General features: G+C 36.0%; 1 protein-coding gene across 1 annotated transcript in view; it reads right to left on the reverse strand.

Annotated features, from left to right (window-relative positions):
- rad50 (RAD50 homolog, double strand break repair protein) overlaps positions 1-13,716 on the reverse strand; it is a 38,848-nt gene extending 25,132 nt beyond the window's left edge. The window contains exons 1-15 of the mRNA XM_015389863.1: positions 13,607-13,716; positions 11,826-11,959; positions 11,616-11,699; positions 10,076-10,227; positions 9,797-9,982; positions 9,445-9,649; positions 9,205-9,333; positions 5,270-5,435; positions 4,610-4,668; positions 4,272-4,406; positions 3,861-4,067; positions 2,831-3,013; positions 2,474-2,631; positions 2,211-2,386; positions 640-877 (exon numbers count right to left, since the gene is read on the reverse strand). Of these exons, the coding sequence (XP_015245349.1) occupies positions 640-877; positions 2,211-2,386; positions 2,474-2,631; positions 2,831-3,013; positions 3,861-4,067; positions 4,272-4,406; positions 4,610-4,668; positions 5,270-5,435; positions 9,205-9,333; positions 9,445-9,649; positions 9,797-9,982; positions 10,076-10,227; positions 11,616-11,699; positions 11,826-11,954 (2,207 nt within the window). The 5' untranslated portion in view covers positions 11,955-11,959; positions 13,607-13,716. The remainder of the gene's footprint in view (positions 1-639; positions 878-2,210; positions 2,387-2,473; positions 2,632-2,830; positions 3,014-3,860; positions 4,068-4,271; positions 4,407-4,609; positions 4,669-5,269; positions 5,436-9,204; positions 9,334-9,444; positions 9,650-9,796; positions 9,983-10,075; positions 10,228-11,615; positions 11,700-11,825; positions 11,960-13,606) is intronic.
- Between the last annotated feature and the right edge of the window lie 1,091 nt (positions 13,717-14,807).

Consider the following 14,807-nt stretch of genomic DNA (forward strand, 5'->3'; position numbering starts at 1 on the left):
CGTCTTCCAACTCCTGTTCTTCCCCACTCGCCATACCCACACAATTCTTCACAACAACGGATTTTTTTCTGCTACACCCGGCTACGCTGCTTCACTTCTTCTTCTTGTTTACTACTGGTGGTTGGCTTTGGTCGCAGTACCGCCACCTTCTGCTCGGGAGTGTAAAAGCTTCGCCTATGAGAAAAAGGAGCAGCGCATGAACCGAACGCAACACACGCGAACCGAACAGAGACAGTCGAACCGAACGGTTCGGACGGTTTTCATAAACCGTTGCATCCCTAATAATATCAGTTTTGCTAGATGTATAAATTTATTGACAAGATTTGCTTTTTTTGTTTTCTTTATCATCAATAATAGCTTTGAGTAAAACAAATATAAAAAAAAAATATATATATACATTGTTTCGCTAATCAAATGTAGCATTAATCATCATCTTACAAGGTTATGTAAAAAAAGTTTTTTATGCAGATAATTAAGAGTGCCTATGGGTATTGCCATGGTGCTAATTGAGTGTTAAAACAGATACAAAAACTGGAAAAGATCATATAGTTTTTACAACCCCCCCGTCTTGTTGTGATACAGCTCCATGATAATTTTAGATCACGTGTCAGTTCTATGCTTTATCCTGAATCAACATACCTCACAGGTCTGAGGGAGATCATTTCATCCCTCTTCCTCTCCTTTCTCTTCAGGTCCTGCTCTGTGTTCTTCAGCTTGTCAGGAACCAGCCGTAACTTGGATTGCATGTCGCTGATAACTTCCTGCAGATCAGATTCTGAAGGAAAAGTCCTCTGGCAGACAGGGCAGCAGGGCTCCCTCTCCTCTGTCAGTTGGCTGATGAACTGGGTGTACACTGCTGTAGCTCCTGCTAACATGGCTTTATCAGGGCGATTGGAAAAGGAGGAAATATTAGAAACTCTGGCATACTGGTTGTATAAGACTGACAAAAAAACTTCAGCATTCATTGTGGTGGCCCTCTTTTGTTAGCCACAGATAACTTTCAAGGAAACATGTGCCAAACAACTGCTGCTCATAGAATTGCACCTGAAACAATTTATTCAATCAATGAAGGAGTTGTTTGAACAAAGCTACTGAGTGCCAACCATTCCAGGGATCTGAGGAAGCAAGTCGATGGGAGTGAGACTTTTGTACACCTTTTTTATGAGGGAAAGGGCTGACAAGACGTATGATGCTTCAAGAAAAGCCTCAGTAGATTACAAATAAACATTTACTACTGTTCAAACATTTACTACTGTTCAAATGTGTGGAAGCATATTTTTTCTTGGCCTATTTGTGAGATCAAATGTTTTGAGTCTTCCTGCCTGAATAGGATTGAGTTCAGAGAAATTTTGTACCAGCCTCTATGCTGTATTGTTTAAGGTAGGGGGACAGAAAGCAGAGGCCTCCTTACTCTGGACAACGGTGAAGGAAAGGTCATGAGAGATGAGAGTTAGGCCACACAGCCTCCTTCCTATGTGAACGGGAGACCTGTTTTGAGTGTTTATCTGGCTAAAATGTATGTCCTTGGTGAATTGTGAAGTGTTTTTTCTTAGGAACAACCAAATGTTAGAGGGGGTTTGTAAAGTATAAATGTATGTACTGAAACGCCTCAGTCAAGAGCTGTAGCTCTCCGTCCAAAGACATTAAATCCCTTTGAACATTCGCTTGCAAGAGTCTCAGCTTCCTAGCGTCACAAAACCTTCAAACAGAAATATCCACAAACACTCAAGCAGCAAATTTGTTAAAACGTTCTTCGTTTCCAAAACTTTAACGGCAGCTCTGCACAAGAATAGAGAATATTCTGCTGGAGACAGGGAGTATTTTGTCTGACATCAAATAAAAAAAAATTAAAACAAGTAAAACAAGCTCAAGGTTTAATAAAATGGGTGAGGCAAGATGTTCATCTTTGCCTGCAAATCACTGAACACTGAACAGACATTGTATTTAGTGTTATTATGGTGCATAATTTAATGTTATATATTCTATATAATGGTTTGTTGCAATGCCATATTCAATAAAATAACTGTCCTCTCTGTTATTACATTTGTAGATCACTAAAATAGGATACCGGAAACAATTTCTTACTTGTCTCAAAAATTCAACAATAAGTCCAAACTTGTGGTTCTGTCTACTTCTGCTTCTGTCTAGTGAAAGTTTATCTTGCTCCATTTCAGTAGCAAGACAAGGTGCTGCACACAAAACTTTCTTACCTCTTTGTTTGGATATCTTCTCCAGATCTTCCTGCAGCTTTCCCAAATCCTGCTCCAGATCCTGACTGCCACAAACACTGAAGAACTTCTCTTCATCGCTGGTTAATTGTTGCTCCTTCTTGCGCAACTCTGAAGTAACATGACTTTTGTTCTGCTCACTTGATGCCAAGTCCTTGCTATAATTCATTGAAACATTAAGACATATATGTTATAAAGCTATTTAGATTAATCATGTGTTTTCTTTTTAAATAAACCTTACTCACTTAAGTTTAGCAAGTCTGTTCCTGGTGCTATTGATTTCCTTAGACTTGGAATAGATCCAATCTTCCAGCTCTCGCTTGTTGGGAAAATGGCCCAAGAGGGACACCAGTTCGTCACCATGACGAGACTTTATTTTGCGTACCTGCTCCTCCTTCTCTATCTGGAAAAAGTCAGAAGGATGGAATAGAAGACACAAAAGGACAGAGGTTAGGAACAGCATTTAAAAGAGAGAGACCAAAAGAAAAAGAGTTAAAATAGAGGCTCAAAAAGAATTAGATTATATAGTTTCACCAGGTCGAAATTATGTCAAAAGAAAATCGATAAAAATAACTATACAATAAAAAGCAATAAATTCATACTTTATCTTTCTTCAGCATGTCCATCTGCGTGCGAGCAGTTGTGTGCGCGTTGAGCATCTGCATCTCCTCATCGAGCTGCCTCTGCACTCGGTTAAGCTCAGTTTTCTCTTTCTGAAGTTCCTCAATCTCAGTCCGCAGCTCTTCAACGTTGGAACTCTGAACGGCACGTTGCAGATCCCCTTCCTGAAGACAAAACCCAACACAGAGCGATACAATTTTAAAATGAATATGACAAAAACTATTAGTTTGTTATAAATAAATTAAAGATGCATAAAATTGTGAAAAAATCTTAAAATATTTGCTGGTTTTATCATTATGTTTGGATCTATATATCAATTGCAGATTCAAAAATCATTAATTAAATATACTCCCCAACAAACTATAAAAGTATGTTCTTTTTAAAAAAAAACAACAAAGTGGTTTATTAAACACACATTACTATTACAGGACTGAAGAAAATATGGAGTTTCTGATACCTTTTTCAAAAAAACAATGAAATGTTAACTATTTGATAAGGCGTATGCATCCACACTTTTTTGTCAAAATAAAATAAAAAGTATCATTTGTTGGGGCTCAAGGTGAATAAGAACAATATGATTCAGTCAAAAAGTTTAATTCCGATTTTATATTCAATTCTAAAGCGAATATTTCATTATAAAGTTGGTTCAGTACAAATGTTGATGACATAAACCGAACAAAGGAATGATATTTTAACCATTACAAGGAAAGTGTAATCAAGGAAAGTAAACTTATTTCCCCCATAACATGTTATTTATAGTAAACCACTGACCTAACTAATGCTATTAGGTTATAACAATATTTCATTATATTTTAAAGATCTAAGAATTTGATAGATCTATGAATTATTATACCAAATCATGTGAGTCTTATTATTCTTATCTCATTATTCAATTTAAAGTCCTTTGTAATAATTACAAGATTATTAATCTTTTTAGACGAACAAGACAGTAAAATTGGGATAACTCAAGATGTGTGCCATAAACGTGTCAAAGAGTGTACAGTAACTTACAGCTTTGGCCAATTCATTTTCCAGCTCTTGCAGCCGACTAGAGGACCCTTCAAGCTTCTGCAGATCTGCCCTGACATTCCTTAGTTCCTGTTGCTTTTTTCCTTGCATATCCCTCTTCAACTCGACTGTTCTCTCAAGGCCCGTCTTCTTATCCCTCAGTTCATCGATAGATTGCTGCTTCTGTTGCTCCTTTTCCTGCAAATCAGCCTACAACACCATGAAGAGCAAAAAGCAATTTGACATGGTTCTTGAAAGTATATATGTAGTTAAATTCCTTTATTCAATACATTATAGAATTTAGGTAAAGTTGATAATTATTTGCTTTTTTATGAGAAAAACAAATCAGGAAACGCAACAGCTATTGGTCCAGGAAGTTAACCTGGAGTCTGTTAGTTTTTAAGTAATTCTTACTAGAATCTGCCTGAGTGTTTCTTTCTCCTGCTCCAGTCTCTGTGTGATGTGGCGATGAAAGCTTTCAAGCTGCAGAGAAGTGAAGGGCGGCCGGTCATAACCCTCCATCTCCAGATGGGATGACAGAGAGCGAACCTGAGAGATAGAAAGGATAAGAGGTAAACAACGGTAACTTATATTTTTCTTGTAATCTTTAATTACAGCAGAAAAAAAAAATATTCTCAGAAGTTCTTGAGCTTCATTTAGTAACTTTTTTAACTCTCTCTAATGGAGAAATCATCTACTGTATGTATCCTCAGTGAGTCAGTGTAAGTATGTTCCTCCATCCTTCCTCTCACCAGAGTATCGCGGCTCCTGATGTTCTGGGTATGGCGATCGGCTTCCTGCTGAAGACGACCTGAGTAGAAAATAAGATTGTCTCATCTTTAATTGCAAAGGTTGTACACAGATACACTTAAGGGAACAACATTTAAAGGATGCATTTCTAAAGGAAATAATTGCCGAAATGTAAACCAGACTAATTATGGTTGATGAAGAAAAAAGAATGAAGTGTTCTTTGTTCTTAAATTTCTACAGTGCCTTGAAGAAGCATTTACAACCACTCATCTCTCCAGCCTTTTTAGGGTACATTAAACTTAATGGGAAGCGACAGCTAATAAAAATGCTTAAGTATTACGTCTCATTTTGCCCAGACACAGCTTTTTAACAATCCTAACAAATAAATACTTACCAGTAACTGTGGGAACGAAGTGGATTAACTATTAAAAGCCCATGCAAACAATTTAAACTAAGGGTCTTTTAGCTGCAAGGCAGCACTGCAAATAGCTGTTGCTGTGCAGCCAAAGCAAATCACTTTAACATCTCATTATATTGAAACAAATGAGTCTATCAACCTCATATAAGGCTTAATAGATCAAGCTGATTTATTTGTGACAAAAGTGATCGATACTTCCTATAATCATTTTACATCAAGCTGTTTTAATCTACAATCTAATTACCTTGTTCAACTAAGAGATCCGACTTTACTCTATTGAGTCTCTGACATTCCCGACCAGCTCGCTCCAGCTCTTTCTGACAGTCTGTGAGCCGGCGTTCCTTCTCCCTCACTGTCCTCTGGTGGTTCTGGTAGATCTCCTGCAGTTCCTCATCTGAACCCTGAAACACCTGCAGTACAAGTGGTTTGTTTGTTAAGAGCTTAAGTAAAGCTAAGCAAAATGTTTATATCAAAGCTCCCATGAATAAAATGTACCAATTGAAACATAACCAAAGAACTCAGGGCTGTGATGCCATTTTAGGCGGTCACAACACAACAAAAGCATAGTGCAAAAGGTTTAAAATGTTTTTAAACATATGTGCAAATGTTAACACTGGAACCAGCATAATATATTTTGCATTTAAAACTAAAACACTAAATAATATCAATTAGCTATAAATTAAACATGCAGAAAAGAAAAGAGCAATTTACTTATCATATGCATAAATGAAAGAGAGCTAAACAATTTGCAATTTTTTAAAGTTTTCCTTTTTTCTTTTTAATCTACTCCAAGGAACAAATATGAGATCTTTCTTTTTAACAAGCCAAGTGTAATTCAAAAAAGTTCCCACTTCTTTTTTTATGTTGTGCACCTACTTATATGGTATTAAAATAAAAGCCAACTTTTTGGCTAAGAAAACAAGCAAAAAATTGTTTGTGTTGTTCCTCATGTTGGTCCTTTGACTTTGCCTTCAAAACTACCATCCTAGAAAAGCGAGGAATTTCCCACACCAATACTGATATTGGAAACTCCTCCGATATCAGCCAAATGTTTAAAAATAAGAAAACACTCTACCGATACAAAAAAAGAGTTTTAATTAAAGGTTGGATTCAATAAGTAGCTACCACCTTCTCCTTTTCAGAAAAAGCAATAGGATTTTATTTTATACATAAAAAAATCTAAATCACTGAGACAGGTGGAAAAAAGTTTTTTTCATTACATTAGCAGAATAGTTTTAGTTTTTTTCTCTGTATTGCTCACTTATGTTTATCAAGACTTGCTGCTTCTATAATCATAATAAATGTTTAATTTAATCAATCCATTCAAGCTGATAATGAATAAAGTATTGATAATGAAATAATTTTTGACATGATAGTCATCTTATTCCATTTAATATAAACATAATTTCATAAGATCATACATTTTTACAAAATAAAAATAAAATAAAAAAACTAACTTGAGGTGGCAAAATATTTTACAACAGGCCAGTACTCATAAAGAGTGCAAGAAATATGGATAACCACTCGTTTGCTAAAAGGAAACCACCTTCCATAATCTAAATGTTTATAACTATTATATATATTTATAATTCAGAATATGTTTTATAATCTGAAGTTTTTCAACATAAGTCAGCGAAGTTATTATCTCTAATAGTTCCATTAACTCCAGAGGAAAGGTGTCATACCCTGCTTGGATTGTTAGAAAGTAAAGTACTGGAAGGTTTTCCAAGAAAGTAAAAGTGGGTTTAGCTGATTTTGACAGTTTAACATAACTTCTAAATAAAACAGTATAACAGGTATAACAGATATTGAACACTTTTTAGGGGATATTAGCAGAGAGCTGCTTCAGAAGTGATTGCTGTTTTGATCTGCCGAATCTACATTTTTATCTTTTTTCCATCAACTCCCTACGTATATTTACAAATGTCTTGTTTGATTTTAGACTACTTAGTTGATGTTTTGGCTCCTGTTGAGGCCTGGGGAGCTGTCCTTTTTCCCGTTGTCTCCCCAGCTGCTTATAATCTAAGCATAAGATTCTAAATTGCTGTCTTCCCAGCTATCGGTTGTTGGCTCAGCTGCTGCTGCTCAGCTGCACATTTAAGCCTGATATTTGTTTTCCTTGCATCACTTGCCTTAGTTTTTTTTTCTTTTTACTTATTGCTTTATTTTGAATAAAAGTTATGTTAAGCACCTTTACCTGGGGCATAGTCTATCATTATTTGTTGTGGCAGTAACCCAGCTGTAACCTTCTACTAGTGATAGCTAAGCAATATCAGCAATAGGATTGGTTGCAGTTAGTCATTTAACAGATGAATGATTGTCAGTTTAATCTTTTGTTTTTATTAGCTTTAAGTGTTTCCCAGACGATGATTGCATGTAAGAAAACCGCAAGGCTTGATTATTGGTCAGCAGTGTAAAAATTGCCACATTAAAACAGAGGAAAGAAATTTTCATTACATCAGAAGAAGTGAAGATAAGCAAACGTTGCCACTAAGCAGCGTGAGTTGAAGAGTGCTGCTGGCCATTATAGAGGAAACACAAGACATGTAACGTGGTCTGGATTTGCTCTGATCACTTTATTATAAGCAAAGACATTTATTAATGTTTCTATAAACTGGTTGTAATAGGCGCTATGCACAACTCCACTACTTCGTGGACTTAAGGCGGCTCCTTCGTTTCCTGTCTTTCATTACTGGGTGAACTGATTAGAATAGAATTCAACTTTGTTGCCATTATCCTGTCACAAGTTTAAAGCAACAAAATGTAGTTTGAATCTATCCAGAATAAAATGAAAAATGAAAAAATATTTATCTATCCAGGTGAGTCTGGCCACGGTGACTGAAATCCGGCACACCTGTATTAATCAGTTCAACCAGTACAAAAAGATAGGAAAGAAAGTTTATTTCTCAATACGTGTACTTGTGCGTTCTTGTGTGCTTGTGCAACATCATCAGCCTCAGCCCTAGCACTGTTCCAATTCACAAGAACACAAGACTGAGAATGGACAGGATGCTCTCTCCCCTCTCTCTTTACCATGTATGCATCAGAGCAGACTTGCGGTTCTCTTGATTGACACTTGTCCCAGCATGCACTGCGGTAGCAGCAGCTTCAACATTAGCGCTCGCAGAGCTCAGATTATTAAGTTAAATGTTAACTTTTCTGTAGCTGTTCTATAAAAGTGCGCTTTAAGATAATTTGAGGCGAGAACATTATACTTATAAGCGTCACTATATGATCCATTTACTGATTCAGTTTGGGATTTAAAAACAAGTTCGATGTTGAAAGGACCACAGCAACCAGTGGCCCTCAGAGGCTCACCGCAGCCAGGACTAACCTTAGCCCATCTGCAGAAGCCCTCTCTCGGTAGAGCCGTGTATGAAGTACCGTTGGCTCTGTTGGAGTTTTTTCTGTTTTATTTGGCAAAAAATTAATTTGATTTGTGTTTTTCTGTCTGTTTATCATTGTTCCCTCACTTAATGAAAAAAGGAAGAATTTATTATTATCTAGAGATTATTTATAACAGGAGTTGACATGTAGCTCCAGACTAGCTATGAATATGGTGACGTCACTAGTGCGCTTCTTTTTCAATTGACCCATATTTTTTCTGCGTGCTCATGTTCTCCTCCAGTCCATACTTTCCTGTGTTCTTGTCAAAAACATAATCGGCAAGAACATGAGTCCATGCTTGCGTTCTTGTGGATTGAGAAACGGCAAAAAGCTGCCTTAAATTTTGGAAGTGATGGAGTTGTGCATAGAGCCCATTTCCTTTTTTTATTGATGTAAATTCTAGAGACATCAAAGGGTCACATTATTGCAAAAATACTGTATTCCTATCATTTGAAATGCACATTCTTTTCAATTCAGAGACCATAAATAAAGACCACATAATAATTTAAGACTGATATAATTAAATATAATTTACTTCTATGGAAAACAACTTTTTACATTAGCCCAACCTGTATGCATCTTTACCACTAACATTCATCTTTGCGTCGCACCTTTTTAAGTACAAATCATCCTAAACAATCACAAAAAACCCTTTAAAACTGTTCTCCGCTATATTATCAACATTCCAAATTTCCAAAGTCACTACTTCTGCTCCGGTCTTGTAGGAACAATCTATAAAGGTGAACCTAACATTTCCTTTTTACATACGTTACATGGTAAGGTCATCTTTACCTGCTCCATGGTTTCCTCCAGCTCCTTGTTGTCCTCCTCCATTTGTTTCTTCCTGCTGTCCAAAGCCTTTATGTCATTGTCTAACTTCATCACCTTCCCCAGTTTCTGGTCAATTTCTATGATTCGATTCTGACATTAAATATGAACATTGAGCATCAGGGTAAAATACTGAACAAACTTTAAAACCAACAATTAATTTACTATAAACCAGCTTTATAATAAAAATAGCATTTCACACACCTCAAGGGGATCAATCTGGCTCTCTATCTGCTGGACACTGTCTTTGGAGGCCATCAGCTGAGCTTCTTTGGTGGCCACGGTCTCCCTGATCTGCTGAGCCTTCTCCTTGTTCTGCTTCAGGTAGCGTAACTCCACTTGGCATTCTTTGACGGTCTGATTTTGTTTGAGGCGCAGCTGTCGCATTGTCTCTAGAGCTTTAATATATCTAACAGTAGAACATACATGATTTAAAGTGTGCTGTCTGTTTAAAACAAATACTAATAAATAGCGTTACTTGTTTCAATGTAAATAATTATCTATCAAAATTGAATATTTGGACATTTATTAAACTAGAAACGCTTGTTGGACTCACTTAGTTGCAGCAAAGATGGAGTCAAATTTCTCTTTAAGTGCTTTGCCCTCACTAAGTGGCCAGTTGGACTCTTCTTGATGACAAAAGATGACATGATTCAGCACGGGCTTGCATACTCCTAAAGCAGAAATCATCTCTCTGTCCAGCTCACCACACTTGGAGGGAAGACTTACTTTTTTACCATCTCTACAGATAATAAATCAAAAGAAAAACATTTTCAGTATCAAGGTTTTCCCACATTGGGCAAAAGAGTGCAGTGTTTTACTCAAAGTGTCTTACTTTATTCTAGTGATAACCTGCTCTAAGCTTTTGAAAGAGTAGTTCTTTGCTTTTTGAGTGCAGGACATGGAGCGCTGGATGGAGACTTTTTCTCCATTTACATCTGAGAATAAGAGTCGGATCTGAGCTCGAACGTCAGTCTCATGGGCATCCTGTAATGACATTAGATTACTTCAGGCATAAATAAAATATCACCCACCGGCAACATCCTTTAGCAAAGTCAGACAGACCAATCTCTCTCTAATTAAAATATTATTTTTTATTTCAGAAATCATAAACCATTCTAGAAGAATTTTAAGAAGACTGCTAAAAAATATTGGTCTTGTGTGAATATTAAAAGTAGATTAGACTCTTTATACATTTTAGAGGGAATGAAATCAATAATGCTACTTACACACCGAACAAGATTTGAGCAGCAGAAGGTGACAAGTTACATGCGCAGTCTATGGTTAAAGCATAGCAAGGCGCATCAAAAGGTCCTGCAGCGCGTCGCAAGCAGCAGGAGAAGCGCCTCATGAGCATTTAAGGGTCAGAGGTGCGAAACACTCAGCACCAACTCAAGTATAAGCTGCTTCTGATGCTGGAAAATTGGAACTTTAGCTGCTCGACGCACCACATCAACCAATCAGAGAAGCTGATCTGGGAGCTAGCTAGCTCTCTCTCTCTCCCTCCCTCTCTATATATAATGCAGGTGAAATAAGTATTGGACACCACCATTTTTCTCAGTAAATATATTTCTAGAGGTGCTATTGACATAACACTTCCACCAGATGTCAGTAACAATACATGCAATCTATACATACAAAGAAATCAAATCATAGATGTCCAGAAATAAAGTTTTGTCTATTAATATATCAATACTTATGTTACCCGCTGTATAAACGTGGTTAAACTCCATTAGGTTTACAATGTCAGAGGAAAAGGAGATAATTTTTTCATGTACAAAGAAAAGCAAGCGCTATAATCACTCCCATGAAATAGTTTATTAATACCTAAATTGTCTTTAAATGTCGAAACCTGCTGGCAAAATATGTTCGCTATTATTATTATTCCAGTGCTTGCAGTTTGAACTATATACCTGAAAAATGCTAATATCTACTTCCAACCACCATGAACAGTAGTCCAATATCCCCAAGAGGCAGGCTGGTTTGGGGGAGCTACTGACGTTATTCGGGGATCTGCGTGGCTCCGACTGTGCAATAATATTTTAAGGTAGGATCGTAATCTTGAACTGACTGCACAGACAATGTTTTGAGGTGTACTTTTTTTTTTTTTTTTTTACTTAAAATCATAGTAAAAATACTTTTAACCCACTCATTACAGCAAATACAGCAAAGCAACTCTCTGCCATTGAACACAAGAGCAGCACAAGCATCAGGGCAGCAGATGCTTCTTCACTGCTCAAATCAGTGTGAAAATAGCATAAGAAGTAAATATTTAGATTTCATACAAGCACTCTATATAAAAATTTACGTACTTTGCACCTATTTTTCTTAAAACTATGAGTTGAGTTGGTCTGATGAGATATTCAGCAACACACCTTTGGATCATGAACAAAGGCTCCTCCTTTAGATCCAGGAGGAAGTTCCCCCGATGTTGCATACTTGAGGCATTCAATTATAGTCTAAAAACACAAAAATACAGGGATCACATTTTAAAAATGAGATTTAAAACAATTGTAAATAAACTAAAAGTATTTAGCAAACTTCTTTTATGCTTTCTACTTTGATTTATCTTCATGTTCTCCTACCGTTTTCCCTGCTCCATTGGGTCCCACCAGAACAGTCAAAGGTGTAAAGAAACTGATGACTTGCTTGTCCTTATCCTCAACCCCAAAGCTCCTCACCCCGAGGATGCTCATTTTATCTATTTTGGACATTTTTTCTTTATCATAGAGAGAAGGAAAAAGGCACTTTAGTTGTACAAAAAGGTATTATGAAGATCAATAATTCTTGATAGTTTGTTAGCAGAGATGTCCCATGCAAGTTCCCCCAACCCTCAGAAAGCTATTTCTTGGGTTGAATGAACAAATTATTTTCTTGGCAAAAACACACGGACTAAAAGAATAAAAAACAGCTTCTTCTTTAAGGTTGTCAAAGCCACTAGGGCTGAAACAATCAGATTTATCGTAATTAATCCATTATCATAATAATTGTACACTAATTTAGTAATCGATTAACCGTTAACTGGAGTGTAGAGACTCGAAAACATTTCTTTAGCTGACATAGCGACCCATATTTAGAGTAGTAATTGTACCACAATTGTTAAAAATATATCAAAATTTTGCATACAAGATTAAAAATATATATATATTAGTCTGTCAATATGCTCTATCCAGAACTCCTCAAGGGGAAAAGTTTTAGTTTCCCCTGGTTTAATTCTGTAAAAAGTCTTCTTTAAGGAATCTTTGGCTATCTGATTATTTATGGATTAATAAAAAAAAAAAAAAAAAAAAAAAAAACATTCATTAATTGCAGCCCTAAAAGCCACCACTCCATTTAGTCCCTATTTACTGCACTTTATGACTCCAGTTTTGGCCATTAATATCTTGTTATGCTGGGAAAGTAACGATGGCCAACACCAATTTAGCTTTTTTATATATATATATATATATATATATATATATATATATATATATATATATATATATTTATGCTCCTGTTCATGAATAGTGACAATAAATACAATTCTGATTCCAAACTAAATTCAAGGAATTGCAAGACATAATTTTTGCAACAAAGCACACAACACACACATTTGTTATATTTGTATTCTTTAAAAAACTGCACCACACTGTAGGATAACTTCTTAATGTATTGACTAGATAACAATTACTAATAAGAATTTTTTTTATGACTAGTAAATAATATAACCAGGTTCTTCAGAATAGAATGGTTTAAATTGACAGAAAGAAGAATGTGGACCATGGTTCTCTGGGTGATTGCAATGAATTATCTATAATAAAACAATACATTTTAAAATGTCTACATATAATGTATAAAATACAAATTAAAATGCTTTGCATAAATGCATAAATCTTATTCTAATCATAATAAAAGAGCTACGGCAATTCAATTATAAATTCTTTCAAACATTTTTTTTAATTATTATTTTTACTCACTTCCGATCAAATAGACAATATTCTATTCTTTGCTTCAACAAACCAGCTGGAGGTAAAACTTTATTGTAACCACACTGTATTATATGTTAGCTTTTTATTAGTTTAAGCACTTTAATTAGCACCATAAGACACAGTGTTGGCAAGTGCTTTTGTGGTCAGTGATCAACAATAGTTTCGCTTTTATGTTATTCAAAGCAATAAAAATGAGGCGGAAAAGCCAATAAAATTAGCGCACACTTTAGCATTACACGCTGAGAAGTAATTATCGACAAGCTAGAAATGCTTAGCTTTAAAGTTAGCTAACTTTTGTCATCATCGATTCGGCAGCTATTTTAATCCTTTCCGAAGTGCTCCACTGCCAGAAAGAGACCCTGACAGTAATAAGACTCAAAGCAGCGCTCCTTACTCACATTAAATGAAAGTGGACCTTCTCACCGAGGACAGCGGCAGCACTTTTGGCCAAATGTTGAAATGTAGTTTTTCGCGCTGTTAGGGAAAGTGACGTAACGTTAGCACCCCACTTCCGGTCTCGATTGACAACATAAGCGTTAAACCACCGTTCCTACAAAACAATACTTTAATTATTAATTATAATATAAAATTAAGAATAATCATGTTTACGTAAATTAAACGTTTAGAAAGTGACAGTATTAAATTAATATATATAAAATATGATTGAGCCTAGTATAACACCTTATAATGTAACCTAAAGCTTTTTGCTTAAGTTTCAGCTTATGCCTCGTTATCTCAGAACTCATAAATAAGCCTATTATATTTTACTGTGAGGTAAAAATATAAGGGATATTTTCTATGCTCACAATTTCTTTCAGCATTTCTTAAACAATCCAACCAGCTTGTTGGTTCACTTTTTTATGTATATATGTATTTATTTATTGTTTATTTAACCAGCTTTAGATGGATACTTACCGTCAGAACACTTAAATCCTCTTAAACTGGTTTATTTCTATCCTACAAGAGTTCCATGTATTATAATTGCTATGATCAGTTCAGTTTATTTATATAGCATCAATTCACAACAAATGTCATCTCAAGGCACTTTACAGTTCACCAGATCATACAGTCAGATTGGTTCAAAGTTTTCTATCTAAGGCAAACCAGCCGATTGTGACTCATTGACTCAAATACAATCCCTCAAACTAAGCATGCTTGTAGCGACAGTGGAGAGGAAAAAAACTCCCTTTTAACAGGAAGAAACCTCCAGCAGAACCAGGCTCAGTGTGAGCGGCCATCTGCTGAGGCCGACCGGGGTTCAAGGAGACAGAAGCAGAGATACAAGCAGCTGTAAAAGGCGACCCCGTCCAGGAAACACACAGCCAGGCAGACGAGCTCGGAGCCAGCGGATGAAGAGAGCACATCCAGCCAGCCACAGCCGGAGAAACAATCTATGATGTGGTGGATTAAGAGAATCACGTCGTGGATTAGCAGATGACAAATGCTATGCTATCAAGAATAAGCAGCAAGGGGGCCAACATATGGTTAAGCTTGCTCAGACTAAACGATTAATGAAAAAGTGAACATAGGGATCCAATTTTGTAAAATATTAAACACATTTTTTTCATGCACCATCTTTGAGAACATGTATATGACTGC

This window comes from Cyprinodon variegatus, unplaced genomic scaffold (genome assembly GCF_000732505.1).
Source record: "Cyprinodon variegatus isolate N-32 unplaced genomic scaffold, C_variegatus-1.0 Scaffold478, whole genome shotgun sequence".
In the NCBI taxonomy this organism is placed as follows: Eukaryota; Metazoa; Chordata; class Actinopteri; order Cyprinodontiformes; family Cyprinodontidae; genus Cyprinodon; species Cyprinodon variegatus.